The 18847-nt window shown below is 35.1% G+C and overlaps 1 protein-coding gene and 1 long non-coding RNA gene across 2 annotated transcripts in view; one reads left to right on the top strand and one right to left on the bottom strand.

The window, feature by feature from the left end:
• Positions 1 to 695: 695 nt before the first annotated feature.
• Positions 696 to 14636, bottom strand: TRAT1 (T cell receptor associated transmembrane adaptor 1). The gene is made up of 6 exons (XM_005024107.6): positions 14429 to 14636; positions 9694 to 9807; positions 8018 to 8054; positions 6060 to 6121; positions 5459 to 5517; positions 696 to 4250 (listed from the first exon to the last, which is right to left on the bottom strand). Exons 2-6 carry the CDS (start codon positions 9797 to 9799, stop codon positions 3990 to 3992), a joined length of 525 nt encoding a protein of 174 aa, XP_005024164.1. The 5' UTR covers positions 9800 to 9807; positions 14429 to 14636; the 3' UTR covers positions 696 to 3989.
• The window catches only part of LOC113842384 (uncharacterized), a 29885-nt gene continuing 24051 nt past the window's right edge, over positions 13014 to 18847 (top strand). The window contains exon 1 of the long non-coding RNA XR_005269768.2: positions 13014 to 13111. This is a non-coding gene — a long non-coding RNA (uncharacterized lncRNA). The remainder of the gene's footprint in view (positions 13112 to 18847) is intronic.

The raw sequence follows: 18847 nt of genomic DNA, 5'->3' as shown, positions 1-18847 counted from the left end.
CGATGTGGCAGGATCCCACAGGCTTTCATTGCTGTGCTCCTTCTTGGCAAGGGGGTGTTTTTTTAGTGGTAAGCGTTAGGTCAAATGCACTCTTTTATCAGCATTGCCCAATGTCAGCTTTCCAGGCTTCAGAAAAGGAAAAATAGTTTTCCTTGACTTCCTTTCTGGGCATGTTTTTTTTTTTTTTTATTGTGTTTTGGTGTTCTGCTGTTTGTGTTTTGCTTGCTTATTTCTTTGTTTTTACATTATTATAGCACTTAAAACCAGATTTTTTGTTACTTTTAAGTGGTGTTGAATGGAACAAGAAGTCAACTTCAGTAATGCTTACTCTAGGGTAAGACAATAAACTTCAGTGGGTGGCTTCTGCAACGCATATGCACACGTTCTCTCCCTCATTGTTCCTATGTTAGGGTCTTCAACAACAGTCTTTTAGAGATGCTTTATGCTTTTGTGGTGGCTCACTTCTGGCCCCAGGTATGAACGGACACTAGGGAAACGCATTATTAACTACCTCTTTTTTTGGGGGGGGAGATTTATTGAGGTAATTATTTCCCAGTATTTCTTGAGATACCACTGCAAAAAGACTGCAAAATTGCACTAATGTTTTCTGTTCTGAAGTAACTCTAAACTGGAATCACTTCTGGACATGTCTAAATATGATTTCTACACAGGTAGGAAAAAAAAAAACAGGGAACCAGGGTAGGAAAAAAAGTTTATTTTAAAGAACTTAGCAATAATTCATTCCACCTATGGAAATGGCTTAGAATTTTAAGAGGTAGTTCTTGGAAAAACTCCTGGTGTTGGAAGATAAGCTCATCCCAGTGCAACTTTTTTGGTTCCAGCAGTAGCAAGGAATGGGAGAAAGTTACACAACTATTTTTGGAATTTGAACACATCCACTTGTTTGTCTTCTGATTCTTAAAAGTGTGATTTCACCAAGGGTCTGTCATGACTGCTGAAGGATACCTGTTCTAGACCTCTGAAAATTTAATGGTGCTACTTGATACTCTGTTTTCATATCTATTCTTGAATTCCAAGCAGTCTTCTTCTGCCACCGTATTCCTATTAGGCTTATTTTTTCACATTTCTACCAAACTGATACTTGAGTCAAATGCTAAGCTTACTGTTATAACGACAGCTTCAAACTGCATCTGTCTGCTTCAAAATATTTGTAAAGAATGCTATAAAAACAGGTTAAGGTACTGAGATAGTACAAAACAAGACCTAGGATCTCCTTTTCTGATTTTGCTTTAATTACTTCTGAAACTCTTTATACAGAATGGATTTAAAGAAACTATACAGAATGAATTTAAGAAATGCATGGTAGCTTACATAAGTCTTTGTCAATGGCTTGAAGATGGAGCAATATTGAACATGCTCTTTCATTTAAAAATTAGTAGTCACTTAAAAACAATCCATGCAAAAAAAAAAGGGGGGGAGGGGAAGGGTTAGTGCCTTATTTAAGCAAACAGAAGGTAGAGATCTGGGGGAATAAAACTGAATCTGGACATGTAGCAGCAGTAGTAATGCCTTGGATTGATAAGCCTGACAAAAGATGATCCTGAAGTTGATGCTGTGAGAGCAGCAATGAATAATTTATTGATAACAGTGATTAAATCGGAAAGAAAGTGTATATTGAAGGAGGATATTTACAAAAGAACTCCGTTCTTTTAGGAAACAAAGTTGTAGGGAAAAACAGCAGATGAATATTTTAGTAAATAAATAGCTGGACTGAACAATGAAAGCTAAGTATACAGAGGAAACTAAATGTACCAAAACATTATGCAGTGGGCTTATTATGTGTATACTCAATGAGAAGTGTATGCTTCATTTCTATTGATATTTTTTCTAATGATCAGTCTCAGAAGTTCTTTGATCTTGGAATTTTGAGAGTGAAGGCATACATGTAATCAAGAGTGAAAACACTGAGAGAAAATTGGGAAATAGCAACTCTTGTACAAAGTTTACACAAATTGTATTAACTGAAAATAATAGCATCCCTTTTTTCATATATGTGTTGGAAAAACAATGACAGTAAGCTCCATGGGACTCTCCTTATATACTGTTTAAGAAAGCTTGTTAAGAAGGCTGTTTAAGAAAGTTTTCACTTCTAATTGCTTCGCAGGGCTGAGTATTGCGTCTGATTGGTGTCAGTTAAATTGAAATATTTTACATATCATTAATGCTAGTCAAACTATTTTGATATATGTCAAACTATTTTGAAGCTATGCAAGAGCTTGTAAATAGCTTGTTTATTCTTCCTTTGCTCCTGCTAAAAAACAAGGTGCTCTTTCCAACCCGATCAAATTAAGGTAGTACTTTGCGCTCTATAATCTTACTGTTTAGCTTTGGATTTTGGATTTGACTTTTGTTGTGTTTTTTTCCCCTCCTTGGGATTTCAGTCAGCATCATCATTTAATATGATGCTCCATTACAGTGATGGTGTACGTGTGTTTTTAATTGATTCTTCACAAATATTTATTCCTGTTTCTCCAATGTTAATCGGTCAATGGCCATGATAACAATCAGTTTAATGCTACTGAGTCTGCCTTGTTTCTGGGATCTAATGGTCAAACATATTGATTTGATCTCTGCACATAAAACTCCATGCTAGTACAAGACACTGAGCAGCTTGGTCTGCAGGGGTTGGGTCATTCATCTTGGTCTAGCATAGAAGTTAAGGCATGTGAGAGAGATCTGTTAACTAAACTAAACTAAATGTGGGCCAGGCTGTCAAACAACTTTTACATTTGTTGTTCTTCATAAATTTGTTGCATCTCTTGACAGAGGCAGCCACTTCTGCTTTTTCCAGAGGTGTTGGCTCTTAATACTATAAGTTGTTTGTTTTTTCTAACTGCTTTCAAGGCTGCTGTCTCCTTCAGGACCTGAGATGCTGTCAGGCTTCTGATGTCCTTGAGCATTTCAAGTCCTTCAAGTATACATTTCAAGTATAGATTTTAAAGGCACTAATATTTTTTTTGAGAAGGCAGAACTTTCTGACATCTAGAGGTAGGCATGGTACATCAGCATGTCTCGTTTTCTGCTACTACTATTTAATGGCTCCCAGAATGTGCTACAAAAAGAAATCCTTACTATAAATTCTTGCTATCTTATGAGTGCAACCAGTATGTAAATAACTTAGGAAATAAAAAACTTTCTATAAAAAAAAAAAAAAGATAAATGCACTGTAAAACCCTGTAGGAATTTAAATATCAAATATAATTTTAGAAGGAAAAAATCCTCTACAGGAGATTTATTGGTACAGATCATTTGTCAATATCTTATTCTTGAATACAGGTGAATAAAATACTGTTAATAGAGGAATGAAGATTTGATACGTATGTTAATATTGTTCACAGAAGGAAACTGAAGATATCAGTTGTTTTTTTTTTAAATCTGCCTAGATGTACAGGTACTACTTAAAACAAGTTGTTAAATTATTCTGCAATTAGCTTTAAGTATATTTTAATACCGTAGGCTACTGACAGTGGGGAAGTACACAATGTTGAATAGCAGATCAGCGTTTAACTGGGAAAACAACTAAATCGTTAAGTGTACTTGTGCAAAACACCATTTCTTTCCAAAAGTATTGTGAAAACCTATACAGAAGAACAGTCATACTGTGCAGGAGTTCTTAGACAGAAATGAGTAGGTCTTTTGTTACTGTTTGAAGGTTGATGGTTGTTTTAAACGAAGGTTTAATTTTGACTTGAATACCATGTGAATGCTGTGATACTGCTCCTACAATTCCCTTTCAAAACTTCTTCAGGAGGACAGGCCCTTTAAAATGGCAGTCTGGACCTATAGTTAGTTCTTGCTTAGTCCGTGGATTTGCTTGGAAGACAATTTGGAACATTTCACTTACCTGTTTTACACCTATATTTGGTATGTCAGTTTGACAGGATACAATCTTTAATTGTTCACCGTTCCTCCAGAACGACCAAAGCAGATCTCACTTTGTGATTGCATATTTGGTTCATGAAGCTACTTCAAATGTCCTCTCCATCTGATGTATGAATCAAACCCATTAGTCTTATGGGATCGTCATGAATGGCTTCTACGTTTACTGTGTTTTCAGCAGCCAGCTGATCACTGTTGAGGTAAATGCTAACTTTTGAAGTGATAATGGTGGGTTTGGATGATCTTTCTTCATCCTCTACTGAAGGGTCTTTTTTTCTCCTTGGTTTTCTGCGTTTTCCCTTGACACTGTGATCGAGTGAGGCATAACACATCTGATGGTCAGGCTCCACCTAGAAGGAAATTCACTTTGCATTTAACCTTCTGTAGTCATGCTTGATTTAGAATTATGTCTAAGGCTTCCAGTATGTCTGTATTGTTATTGTGGTTGGGGCTGAAGCTTACACAAACTAGCTGTAAATGAACTAATTGAAAGTACAGATGATTAAGCTATGGCAGCACAGAAAACAGACCAACAGAACCTAATGGTAAACGACTCATGTTCTTGAAATAATGGCAGTAAGGAAAAAAATAATTAAGGTATTTTTTCCTCTATGGGAATAAGGATAGCTTATATAATCAGCCCAAGTTCTTTGGGATGCAAGGCATTGTTGGATCTGTTTTTCTTCCCCCATTTGATCTGTTAGAATGCCACTGTTCGCGACAACGGTTTTTGCAGGCTTTGTGTGGAAAACAAAAGCTGGGCGATTCTTTGTTCTATACCTCATCTGATATCCAGTGCAAAATGTATGTTGTGTGTATCCACTGTTACTTTCTATATGTTTTTCAAGTCAAATTGTTAAGTGCTTTTGGCATTGGAATTTTCATAGATGATTCTGTTTCTGTGAAGTTTATGTTAACAGATCTTTAGATAAGAAAGGATGTGTCTTCCCCCTGGAAGCATCCTGAGAGAGAGAGAGGCTGGAAATAACTCCTTATGAAATACCTGGAAATCAATTCAAAAATTGATACTAGGAATGCTTCAATTACAGAAAAATTTCAATAGAAGCTTGTATGCTTTTAGGTATCCAAGTAACAACAAGATAAAAATCAATAGAAAATCAGTTGTCTTTCATTTGTTAAGGCATAGATTTTTGTGCTGGGCAGGAGTGAGTCAGCCAAACTCACGATTATCATGTGATGCAGTTTATGTTTTCATTTGGTTGATGTCCAAAACAAATACAATTCTTCATATAAACCATGGCAGTAGATGCATGCTTAATTGAGCCTGATCTACATTCCTGTGACTGAGCTTTATTATGCCATATGGATAGAAATGAGCAGTCCATAATTCTCCTGCTTCCTTTACTAATGGCCTAGACTGAACTAAGTGTCAAGTCAGTGCTTAAATTTCCTGATGAACTGAAACACTCAAGCATGGTAACTTTTGTGATGAGCAGTGTAAGAATTTGAGTTCATTATTGTCATGGGATTACCACAAAAAGTCTGAAACAGACCTTGTTACCCTCATTTGGATATCCAAATTTAAAAATGAAGATACCTGTAGCTGGTTAACTGGCATTTGAGGCTGGGACTTCATCTGCTCATAACAACATTCCTCTGTAATTTACCAAAGTAGAAAAATGTTTTAGTTATTAAAGACATCCTACTGAGGATTAAAAAATCCAATTAACAAATCCCCCTGACAGAAGTAACCCCACCCCTTTACCCCCACCAATTTACTTTGATAGAAGCTTATCTTGTTTTGAAGTGACATACAAGTCTCTTACTCTGCTTACAGAGTAGCTTAGAAATTCAGGCACAGATACTCTAAAATGGAAAATAATGTTCTATTCATGTGGATAGTAAGCTTCTATTTATTCACTAAAGGGACATCATTTTAGACTGCTAGAACATATGAGGGTAACTTCATATATCAAAGTGTTTGGCAGTAGAGGTCATCTGTTCAGTAGATGACCTGGTCTTATAAACAGTGCAGTATTTTGGTTTGCTGTTCTACCCCAAGTAGATATCAGTACAGCAATTAAAAGAGGAAAGGATTCCCAGGTTTTCTGAGAGACACAGAATGTGTTGGTCATTTTGCTTTCAATTTCACATTTCTTATAACCACCAAATAGACACGTTTTTAACGTGAGGCTTACCTAAAACTTCTTGACTGAGATTGCCGTAAACTGGGTCATCTTCTGTGTAATGGTCATCATAGCTAGAATGGGAATGAAAAGATATTTTAAAATCACATAATAAGCTTTATTTAAGACCGCGCTATTCTACTTCGAACATTTTACACAAATCTACAGTAAAAGATTGTATATGACCTAAAAAACAACACGAAGAATATCTGGGGCGATGGGAGGTAATAACACTGTATTTGCAGGAGGGGAAGAAAAGGCACTGTCAATATTCTGAAGAGAAATTTATCATCTAGCCAAGGATAGAACTCTTCTTTCTTGTAACTTAAGTAAGTATAAAGGCAGTCTCAAGACTACTAAGCTACTGGTTGATGGAGTTCTAAAAATATTAATGATCTCTTAGTAACAGTGAGATAACTGTGAGAAATGGCCCAAAAAGGACTTCATGGGTAAATGTAACCAATCTCTTGCTTTATTGGCTCACATACCATATAATCATTTGAGAACTATGTCAAACTTTTCTAATTCTGCTACTCATATTTATAGAGACTGCTGTGATAAAGACCAAAATAAAATTCATTCGCTGTTGAGTTACACGCCTTCATCCTCAAGCTAAAGTTCTTTAACCTACAGAAATGTGCTCCCTTTCAGATGATAACTTCATGTGCAGAGGTTGCTTAATCCGTCTGAACCTCTACTTTGCAAGCTAAATTTGACAAGTCTGGGGAAAGCAGGTGAAGGTCAAAGAGGCCCAATATAGTAGTGTGGCACAACAGGAGTGCACCTTTAGAGTCAAACAATTGTTTCTAAGGAGTAGATAAACCTGCATGTGGTTGGGAAGGAGGGATAAATTCTATTTAGCTCAAGCCTGGTTTGATTCACTGAAATCCAATTAACAATTAGAGTATGAGGTACAATCCTGGAGCATGGCTCTTAGTTTGGTTCTATCTGAAGGGAACCCTATTCACATCCTCCAAGACCACTTTGCAGTACAATCTAAGGAACTAAATGGTGCTTTTGGGGAGGATGTTCTTAAAAAAGTGCACTCCTGATTGAACTAAAATTCTTATGTCAATGCACCTAGACAAGACCAGAACAAAGTTCAGCTTTGGCTATTTAATGGTATTCTGTATTCCATTACCTGGTGTTTCTTGAGAATGTTTTTAAGCATGTTTGTAAAAACGAGAATCATTAGAGTGAAGCACAGTGTGATCCTGTTCCCATTGCATCCCTATACTGTCACTTGTAAAGAGGATGTAGTGATGCAATCTTAGACTGCTTTTTTCAGTGTTATAATCAGCTGAACAGACAGTAATGAACAGAGGGACTTCCCAATTTCAAGTAAGCACGTCATTGAGGATTGGTTTGAGGAGAAGGACAACAGCTTTTGTATTTTTGTTTCAAAGGCATCTTATATTTGTGTTGAGGTGCCTTCTATCTCTGTTTTCTAAAGTAATTTCATTGATATGGAATAAACTGGGGAGAGATCAGGAGCTGTCCAGCATCTGGAACCGATGCAAACAGACTGATTTAGGGTTTTTGAGTGCAATGTGCGAAAGGAGGTTATGAAAAGTAAATACACACAAGTTACTGTTCCCCAAGTATTAAATATCAGACTGTAATTTCTCATTATTTTCTGAGTTCTCTTTAATTATAGTAGATTCATTGAACTGGAGTGATAGTGTTTTGACTCAATGTCTTGCACTTACTTCAATACATAAAATAATCATATCAGCATGCAGTTATTTATTGTTGATAAAATGACTGGAGTACGTCCCTCCTGTGTGAAATTATTTCCCTCTCCCTTTACAGAACTTTTTTTTTTTTTCCCGTAACTCTCCTGCTCTCCAGTAGTGCCAGGCAGGCCATGTGAGATAATGGATTTCCCCCATGTCTTCCGTCTAAAGCCATCTGCCATAATTTATTGCTTATTTTGCCCTTCTCAGAAAGAAATTTTTTATCCAACTTACCTTGGACTGTTGTCTTCATAGTCTTTATACATTTTAGCTAGAATTTTTTTTAACAAAAAAAAAAAAAAAAAAAAAAGAATGAATGAAATATGTTATTTAAGAGTGCTTCAGATAATTGTCCTAACTGACACGATTTTGATTTCACTGTACAGAAGTAGGTCTTCCAGGCTCTATTTTTTTAAGCAACATATATGTGTATTATATATAATCCCTTCTCCCAAAAATGTATTATAACGCATGGGATTCATTTCTTTTTTCCTCCTCCTCCTACTTCTAACATATCTTTTTCTATGCCTAGGGAGGTGCATCGTGTTTATATCAGAAGATGGAGGGTTCGTTTGTTTTTTTTACTAGTTGCTTCTGTCTCTGAAAGAGAGATATCCTGTGATCCACAGATGAAGAAACTGAAGCAGAGAGGCAATAGCCACTAAGAGATTTATTGCTAGAGCTTGATTAATAACTTAGGAACGCCTGATTTTCTATCTCGTGCTCCAGGACTCCAGAATTTACCATGGTAAGGCTTTGATACCAGAACACTATAGCGTCAGCCAATCTGACTGCAACCTTGCTCAAGGTTAGTTTCGTAAATGACTGTGATTTTTCATCATATCTACCTAATAACACTAAAAATCAAGACAAAACAAAGAAGTGACACCCTCCTTCCCCTCCCAGAACACTCCAGCACCTCTTTTAATAACCTGTAGTCATACCAATTCTCTTATTGGTGATTACAATTTATAAATATGAGCCTTCTGCTTATGTGGATTACGTATGCATGTAAGTGTTTAAAGTAGTTTGATATAAGTGTTTGCCTGCCCGTTCATATTCATACAGCACAAGGTACAATTTTCCCCTGTAAAGACAGGTTTTCCTGAAGGGTTGTAGTAGGATTGTACAACTGATTATAGAATTATATGCAGAAGATTGGTTGTACTGTCATAGTCGATCACATTAACTTTTTTTTTTTTTAATTTTAACTAAAAACAGAGTATGAGTGTAGTCATCCTCTAACAAAAATAAAACAAATGAGTTCATTATTGTCAGTGATGCTTTGGTTTAAGAGATAGAATCCCATGATGAAATGCAAGTTGGTTTGTTTTGAAAGTAAACTGATTAAACTGATTAATTATGAAATATTAATATTAAATCTTAATATCAATATTAATCTAATTATGAAATCCAACATTCAAATAAGCATTCAGAAATTTGGGGAGGATAAAATTTTCTCAGATGTATTTTGTGTTAGTACAGCTACTTAAAATAATTTTTAATTTAAAGTACAGTTGATAAATAAGTTACATTAAATGTACTTTAAAAAAAATATGAATTAATGACTTTAAAAATACACTATACAAATAAAACATTAGGCAGAAATAAATTTTTCACCCTGTATATTTTCACCCTATATTTTCTGTTGATTTGTCATCAGAGGACAAGTTTGCATAGTGGTTTTTAGCAGTGGGTTGGGCAGGTAATAATCACTCTGTAATCTTACCTGATTCTCCTAAAAATTTTAAAAGTTACATCCTGACAGCTAGAATCGTTCTTGTCAAAGAATAACTTTAAGACTCAAAAGAATAAATCTTTTGGCTTGACATCTCCCAGAAATGATGGGTTTCTCTCAAGGTGCTTTTAAACAGTCAAATTCCTTTCCTTACAGAGACAACATTACTTACTTTCTTGCTTCTTTTTCATATAGTGTGAAATATTCAGTATCAATGAAACAATCAGAGCCAGACTCAGAAAGACCAAAACTCCCCAGACAGAAGGGTGGCATTCCATTTCTGTAACTGAAGGAAAATCATTTTATATTACGTATTGTCTAACAATTACACTGTATTCTTTGTGTTTGGTTGATATTTGCTTTCTGTAATTCAAGCCTTTTGTTGTTTATTCTGTGGCAGCCATTGCTTTATGAGCTATATAATTAATATCAAAACCAGATGCGAAAAAGACAACATCCATAAACTGTTAACAGAGCTGTGGTTTCAGTAAATCAGCCAAAGGCTGGGGTACTAGTTTGCCTGTAAAATGGAGTAAAAATCACAAATTGCTTTAAATAAAATAAAATAAAATAAAATAAAATGAATAGCTTTGAAAGTGTTTTTCTAATTGCCTTTAAAACAAATAAATTAAAAAAAAAAAGTAGCTGGAGCAGAGGTTAGATGACACTGGCAGAGTGAGATTCAATCAGGTCCATAATATCCTTATTTGGCTTTGACATAGCTGAATTCCTTCAGGGGCTTAATGTTTTGCCTACTTTTTAAAGGAAAGCTGAGTAAAGGAATGCATCACTATACATTCACATGTTGCAGGGGCAACAGTGCATTTAATCCTATTGAGAAGACAAAGCGTTGTTCCTTGGCTCACTGACATCAGCTCACCTTCAAAATTGCCCCTTCTGGTTTTTGTTCCCTGATTACATAAAGAGTTGAATGTTGAAAAGCTCTTTTAATTTTGTTTAATTCCAATCCACAGATGTTATGATGATTAAACAAGATAAGATAATCCTTGTTAGTAAGAAACTGTGTCACGTAGACTTCTGTAGCACTTTTCCTTCCTCTCTTGAAGCACTATGAAGCACTTACCTTCTCTCTCTTTTTTTAAGGAACAAAGCAGAACAAATAACCTGTGAATTCCTGACAGCTTTGTAACTGTTTATTCCACATAGTCCTTCCAGTGGCCATTTATTCCATTCTTTCAAACTAAATATCCCATTCCCATTCCTTTATTTTCTCCTAGTTTAGTTCTAGAAAAGTTATTTGAGGGCTCTCCTTTACCGCAATTACGCTTTTCATGTTGAAAGACACTTTTTTGCAATGAGATACATGATTGAGGTATTCATTACAAGAGAGAAAACCCCATGAGATAACTATATATAATTTTCCAGAGGAGGAATTAAGAAAAAGGGAGATTTCACCCCAAGAATATGTAATAACATCATGAGTAACCAGTATTTGGAACCGGGTTACTCTATAATGAGTCACTAGAAAAAAATTGCATCCTATGCAGCCTGCCCAAAACTATAAGAAGTCTATGCCAAAGACAGGAAATTTTAAGTCTCAATGTAGTCTAACTCAATAATCATCCTTCCTTCTTCTTCTGTTCTATCTCTTGTGAAGTGATTGCCTTCCATTTTTCTTATGTTTATTTATTACTGCTTTTCCTAAGACTGTATTTTGTTCAGCGAGCAAAAACAGTATTGTAGCCTGAGAGAAGGACACGTGTACCTGTGATAGTAACAAAAACCCTGTGATTCATTGGAATAAAAACAGGGAGTAGATAACAAATATACAGCTTGGATCTGAGTGTGTACCTTTTTCTAGGTATTGAAGGCTATCATTTATTTGTCTGTTTCAGGAATTCTATTTTCCCTTGGTGTTTCTAGAGAAAACGGAGAATTCTTAATTGATGTGGAAGAGGTAACCAAATTTTTGTGGAAAAGCTTTTTTTTCATATTTCAACTTCTGAGTTATATTTGAATCACTGACTGGAAAATAGTTGATGTTGGAAAAAAAAAAAAAAAAGTTGTTTTCCTTTTCAGTTTTAAGTTTAAAATCTACAGTATTTGGGCAATTCCACTTCTCTAGAACTTTTGAAATACTCTAGCAAAACAACTTTTATTTCTAATTAAATGTACCAATGTTTTAAATCTTACAAACTACAGGTCTTTCTTATACTTACTTTGGAAACTTACATAGGTTTGGGGAAAGATAGGAAATAACAGTTTAAATTATCATTATTTAATTTATTTTAAAGTTGATTGCCCAAAATGCCGATTTAAACATCTGTTGTATTTCAGTAGAATATATGTGACTTAACCTATATACATACACAAACATGTATGTGACGTAAACGTCTTTTTTTTTTTTTTTTTCTCTTACCTTTGCAATATGAGCTACTTGTTTTTCAGACAACCCTATTTATATTTCAGAAATAAAATCAATCTTCAGTTACCCCATAAAACCATAGTAAAGGCCTTGATCAGACACTCAGGAGTGTCTCTGTGTTTGGCCGATGGTTTTCTAACGTCAGTTTCAAGTTAATTTTAATTTTCAAATACAAAATATAAGAGATTTTGTTTTTATATCTCAGATTTACAGATATACAACTCCCAACTTTCCCCCAGCTGTTCTTTTGCTACTCTTATATTTGTTGCCAATATGCTAGCTATTTACATTTATAATTGCATTATTTAAATATTTACTACTTTGACAACTGCAGTGGTAGAAGGAAAGCTAATACTTTTTTGAAGAGCAGTTTGTCTCCTCAGGTAACTATGCTGCTCTCTCTTTACATTATGATAGCAGATGCAATCTGTGACAGCTAACTGGCAAAAAAAGGTAAGGCAAGTGCGGATGGAGACAGAGATAGACAGCAAGATAAGTTTAATTATAGTTTAGAGTGTTCTGAAATAGTTTTATTCTATTCTCTAATTTTAATTCTAAATCATCTATTGTCAAATGTAGCAAAACTAGATTTACCGTTTTGAAATTATATATTTATTTTTAAGAACCCTTAGAAGAGTTTTCAGAACGTTTCCACTCAACTACCTTTAAACTGATTTAAAAATATATATATATGTATTATATATATATATTATATATATATATATATTATATATAGATTTTATATATATAATATATATATCTTTCGGAAAAATATCCTGGGGAAAAAATAGATCCCTAGGAACAGTACACTACTATTCTAATAGGATAAGCCTAATTTCCATCAGAGTTTTCTGTAATTGTCTAAGCCTAAGAGCAATAGTAACTTGCTCATACTGAAGCTGTTCTAAAAGTGATGTGCTCCATTGAAAGAAGAGTTCATCGTATAGCCAAAGGTTTCATGAGGACGACAATTCTAGTTTTAATTCAGGAGAACTTGGGAGGTGGGTACTACATTTAATCATTTGGGAGGTGGTACTTGGGAGGCGGTACTACAGTTAATCATTACAAAGATGCCAGTATTTCAAATACCTAATACCAGAATCTCTCTAGTATTATTGGTGCATTCTTATTCTGCTGTTCTTTCATTCTAGTTTGGAAACGGCATCAAACTTGGATGTCCATCCAAGCAGAGTATCTGCCTCAGGTAATTATTTACTCTGCCTGGATTATTTATTTATTTATTTATTTCTACTTTTGTGACTTTAGGGATGGGGTTACCCAACTCTTTTTAGTAAATTCACACAACAAAATACAGGGAAGCAAAACTATTTCCAAATACATAGTTATTTGTGCTTTTTCTCCCTTTTAAATCTCTTGATGACTTTCTGCACCAAAAAATACAGGACACGGGACTAAATAAACATTTGTTAACTTTTTCCTAGGTTTGCAGAGTCCATTCTACTGTAATTACGGTGGGGATAAATGACAAAAAAGAACAGTCAAAATTAAAACACCCTAGCCTTTCCTGGATGAATTCTGCAATTACTGCAACTTGAAGGAATTAACATAATCATCCTCTCCTAATTGTGTACTTACCTTTTGGTGGAATGGGCCAGATTCAGCAATTTGGGGCTAGAAAGAGATTTGTTTTCTCCTAGTAGCGTGTGTGTAAATGGTAGAAGTATTAAGCTCTGTTCCTTCCTGTTCTAATGTATTTTATTCAGAGAATCTGTCACTAAGCGTAACAGGAGTATATCATCCTTCTACTATACTTTCCTACAGAAAAGGAACAAGAGGTGGAGATTATAGATACCTATCTAGCAAGAGCTGTCTTGCCATCTATTATATCAACTCATTATTCATGTAAGCAGATTAATTACTTTGATCGCTACCAAATTTTAGAAGATAAGCTGGAGCACAAAACACTTTTTCTCATTGTTTCTGTCTGTAAATTTGTCAAAGATTAAACAAAATTATTTTTTCCCTCTCATATTAAATGGTGAGGTAAATATTATTTTGTACCAATGACCCCTACCCAAAAGAAACCCATTAAGAGACTGATGAATGTTAAATTAACATTAATAATGCTTCCACCTGTGTGAGCTTTTAAGACAGGATTAATTCTCTGGAAAGGATTTGTTAAGATGTAATTAATTAATATATAACTAATTGCTTTGTAAGATATCAACTTCATAATTCAGAAGGAAAGAAGCACACCATAAAATAAGAAGTCCCTAGCTCAGTAAATATTTTCAGAATAAAATTGATGTCAATGCTTAGTCTTGATTAACAAGCCTTAGTGCTTTTGCCTACTTAGCTGAAGATTAATGAAGGTTTAAGCTGTTGATGGTGACTCATCCTCATCATTATGTTTATTATTAATAATTTGACTTCAGCACAAAGGGCAACCTTCTTGAAGGACTGGTAATCAACCAAAGTACACTTCTACTGTTTCGTTTTTTGTTTTTGTTTTGTTTTGTTTTTTTTTCAAAATTTATAATACTTAAAAGAAAAGACTCACCTCGTTTTGTTGTTTTTAGGAACACTCCCCACCTCTTTATCCAACTGGAAATCAAGTTACGTTATGTTGGCAGACCTTGGAAGTGCTTTTATTTCAGATCTGACAGCATAAATCTATCTCCAGAGTTGCCATCAGTCTTAAAAGTCTCTAGTTTTTTCTTCCCCTGCATTCTTACAGACAGGAAATGTGGTTCAGGCTTTTTTTTACTAGCAAACTGACGGTCTCCTTGAGTGTACGCCTCTGAGAGGGAATAAAATATTCATATGTGCACTTGCATACAATAACCACTTGTCTTGCAACAGAAAAGCATGTACAGGACTATTAGTTCAATTTTATATGATACAAACCTACTATGGTAATATTCATATGAGACCCATACTGTAAGGCTTCCTATTTGTGCTATGTTTTGTTTTGTTTTGTTTTGTTTTTTTTTAACAAAAGTATTTTGGATGCCTGTTAAACTCAATTACAGAGATGTTTTACATAGGAGTGCTATTTGACTCTTTCCTTCTTGAGGTTTCTAAACCAAGTCTGGAAGTCCATCGCCGAGAGAGCGTACAGTTTAGTCAGTAAGACGACACAGAGGCATGATACAGAAATTACACCATTGCCAGATTTGGAAGGTCAGGTTAAGATATTATAATATGCTCCCTCTGTTCTTTAAAGTCTGTGAATCTGGGCTTACAACTCAAAACAGTTGTGGAAAAATAGGGTAAATCAGCATGTGTCTTACTGTGTGTGTTTTGTCTTTTTTTTCTTTCTTTTAATTTAGCAAAACATGCCTGTGTTTGGCTAGAAAAGACATTTTATTCTCAGAATTGCCATAGCTTCTACCAGAGGAAGCATGTATGTAGATCACTGTTGAAGAGGCTTTCTTTTAACTTTTGAGGGTTTGCGTGCTTTATTCTTTGTTTTCAGAGCAAATGGTTTTATCTCCAATTACGCATAATGTAGAAGTGGGTAGCGTTGGTTAAGAAAAAGAGGTGAATTACGTGACTGTGTTTTTGGAATACACAAATTGAAAATGTCCTCACTATAATAATCTAAGGAGCAATGTAGAATGTTTCTCTTTGAGAAAGGCTCTTATAGGAGGAAACAATCTTGGCTGTATACGTTTATTTGGGATGTTATTACTTCAGGATATTATTTTTCTATTAACTGCCTTAGATTAATGCTTAAGAAATAATTTACTGGTTTAGCATGTTCTTTGAATGTGCAGGTAGGTGCAGGTTAGCCGTAATTAATATGACATACTCTTCCATTTTAATCCGAAGGCAAGAAAGACCCGTATCTACTCAGAGCTTTATCAGAATGAGGTGCATTGATTATGAGACACTAATATATAGAAATGATTAAAATGTTTTTTGAGGTTATAATTGTCATTTTTCATGCAATTTTTCATCAAGATATTTTTAAATGGTTATAGCTTTGGAGTTTGCCAGCAACTGAGTTTAGACACCTTACTTATAAATGTTGGTAGAATCAAAATCACAGATATATATTTTATCAGTGCTAAAGCAAAAAGCATAGGTCCATCCCATTTAGTTCTATATTCCATTTTTCAGTGAAAGTTCCGTTCAGAAAGTGAAACATCCTATGATCTGTGGTTTAAACCTTGGCTTTCAGCAGGGAAAAAGATACATTTTTTATGAAATGGTGACCACAATTGATACCTTTGAAAGTAAAGGGTTTGTCACGAGCTTAGGGAAGTAAAAGAACTGAACTAGTTATAACAACTGCATTTAGTAGTTCCATGTCGTAGGCTCAAGTGAACAGAAGTGCTGTGAAGCCACATGATCTGAGTATGCAACTCAGAAAGAGACCTCTTGTGATGAAAGAAAATCTTTATTTGAGGAACAAGCTGATGAGAGTGGGAAATACATATCTAATAAATGGAGACAGTTGCTTAATTTCTCAGCTGAGTGTGAGGAGTAAAACTGAGATCTGCTGAGGATTCAGAATAAAATGTTTACCAGCCTGAACAAGAAGCTTACAAGTAATAAAATCCTTTGGAGATAATTAGAGCCATAATGGGTAGGTGAACAGTGAGAATACAGTAGGGAATTTCTAGGTTCGTAGCCCTGGTAGCATGTTAATACATCTGTTCTCCAAGAGCAAATCATTGTTGTGCAGTAGCATCTTTGGTCACAGGAGTGAAGTCTATTGGATTAGACACGAGTTTGATGTGCTCTTCTGGACAGCCTGCAACAGACTGCAAGATCTGTTAAACAGCAAGAAATTCTTCATTGCAGACCTTAAAATCCATTGTGAATATGACTTCTTACTTCTCTTTCCTGTCTTTTATACCTGTGTTAAGGTTTAAATAAAAAAAAAAAAAAAAAAGAGAGAGAGAGAGTGAGAGAACTAGCCGTCTGCTTAAATTTTTGTTATTCAGGATAATAAAGATAAGGATAAATTGTGCCTAATTTTAGAAAGACATGACATAAAGTAATGTCACTCTATGCACATTTATTGTGTACAAAGATGTTTCCTCTGTTTTTGAAAGTCCCTGAGTTGTAAACTGCTGGGGGCATATTCTGGGGAAGTATCTCTGACCACTTACATACTTATTTGATCTTTGGTAAGCATATGCTGCTGGTGTCTCCAAGATACAATTCTATATCACATAGACAACTGACTAGTTTGGGAATGGTTCTTGCTATACAAGTTCTTGGAAATGGTAAATACAGTACTATTAAATGCGGTTATGCACAGGCGTATAAGAAGGAGTAAATCTGTGCTCAAATAGAGGCAGACAAACAGTACAGTTTGGCAGAAGATTTGAATGATCAAGTGAATCAGAGTGATAGAGCAGTTGAAAAAAAACTGAAAATGAAAAGCTTACAAAATATTATTTTGTTGGCTATTTTAGGGAAAGGCAGGCAGGAGAATCCCAAAGTAGCTATGAAAGATGATGTTTGGAAGGGAAGCCATACTTGGGAAGGGAGAGGGTTGATCTTAAATTTCTTTCTTTGGGCTTAACTGAGTCTTTCTAAGTTTGACAGTAGTGTAGAAACAAAACAATACAGTAAGTAATATGTTACAAATCTTTTTCTTTGTTCATTTTTGTCTTGAAAATATGTGGTGCAATCTACAGAATGGAATAATTAGAAGTCATTGCAGTACCTGTCTTTTAAGTACTCATGTTATAGGGAATGGTAACACACTTACTGTGAAGATTGTTTAACTTGTATAGTAAACAGTTTTGGAGAAGGAGATATGGGACAGCTGCTAAACATGGTAGATATATATATATATATCCAATTTCTATGATGAGGTCACTGTATGTTGCCACAAACATTGGAGCTAAGGCAATGGCTGACCAAGGAAAGACTGCAGAGACCCAGCGGATGTCAGCAAGTTTCCAAAAGCAAGACCATTACTGGAATATATATGTTTAAAGTGCTTTTCTGATTCTGGATGAACTGTGGCAGGATGGAACTTTTTACTGTGGCTGAAACCCATAGTAGTTCCTAGCAGTCTCTTCCAAGCCTGGAATTTGCTCATTGCAACTGAAAGCTTCAAAGAAAAAGAGTTTTCAGCCTTACCAATCTGAAAGTCATTTCACAGTCTGTATTTCCCCTTTCCTCTTCCCCAAGAAATCAAAAAGCCACCTTGATTCTTTCCTCCTTGTTTTCAAGTGAAAAAGTCTTTGCTCTGCCTCTAAAATAAGACTTCTGGGGACTGCCTTACCAGTTTCTTAGAAAATGGGTGTTAAAAAAGAATATAAAATTTTTCAAGTGTAGTCAGAGAAAACAAGAATTTAAAACGCAGTTAGCACAAGGTTCTAATGTATTTGACTTGATAAATCAACATCTCTTATTTACTTAAGAACTCATTCAGTTCAGTACATTTTTGCAATATATGCATGTCACCAGCAAGTTGTACTTTTCTAAGACCTCAGAATGCATACTTATTCTAGCTTCCTGAAGACAAGATAAACTGCACAGCTGACAATAGAATCAGGCCTCAAATACCTACTTTCTCTATCGCTACTCATATTAAAGCCTTTCTTTTAGAAATTATGTCATTTATGATCCTAGATGGTATCGTGGAAAACCCCTTTGTAAGGAAGAGAAGACAGAGAGACTGGTTGTAGTCTTAAAAAATGCAAGATGTAAATGACCTTTCTGTTTGAAGTGGGAATATGTTGTTAATCGTAAGTCTTGTCTGACTCGCTGGGGAAAGCAACTATAGCAAATGCTTTGAGATGATCTCATGCTAAAGTGGTGTCTACTCCAACACTAATCTCATGAACACATCAAGGAAGTAGAACTATTCTTTTAACCTTAGCACGTGGCCCTTTGCTTAGGTTGCAGGTGCAGACCTGGTGCTGCATCTGTAGTAAATATAAAATAGCAACAACGTGAGAGAGGAGAGGGAGAATTTTGAATCCACCCTCAAATGCTTCAGAGAGTG

The sequence above is a fragment of the Anas platyrhynchos genome, chromosome 1, assembly GCF_047663525.1.
Source record: "Anas platyrhynchos isolate ZD024472 breed Pekin duck chromosome 1, IASCAAS_PekinDuck_T2T, whole genome shotgun sequence".
Taxonomy (NCBI): Eukaryota; Metazoa; Chordata; class Aves; order Anseriformes; family Anatidae; genus Anas; species Anas platyrhynchos.
This window is presented reverse-complemented; position numbering and strand designations above follow the sequence as displayed.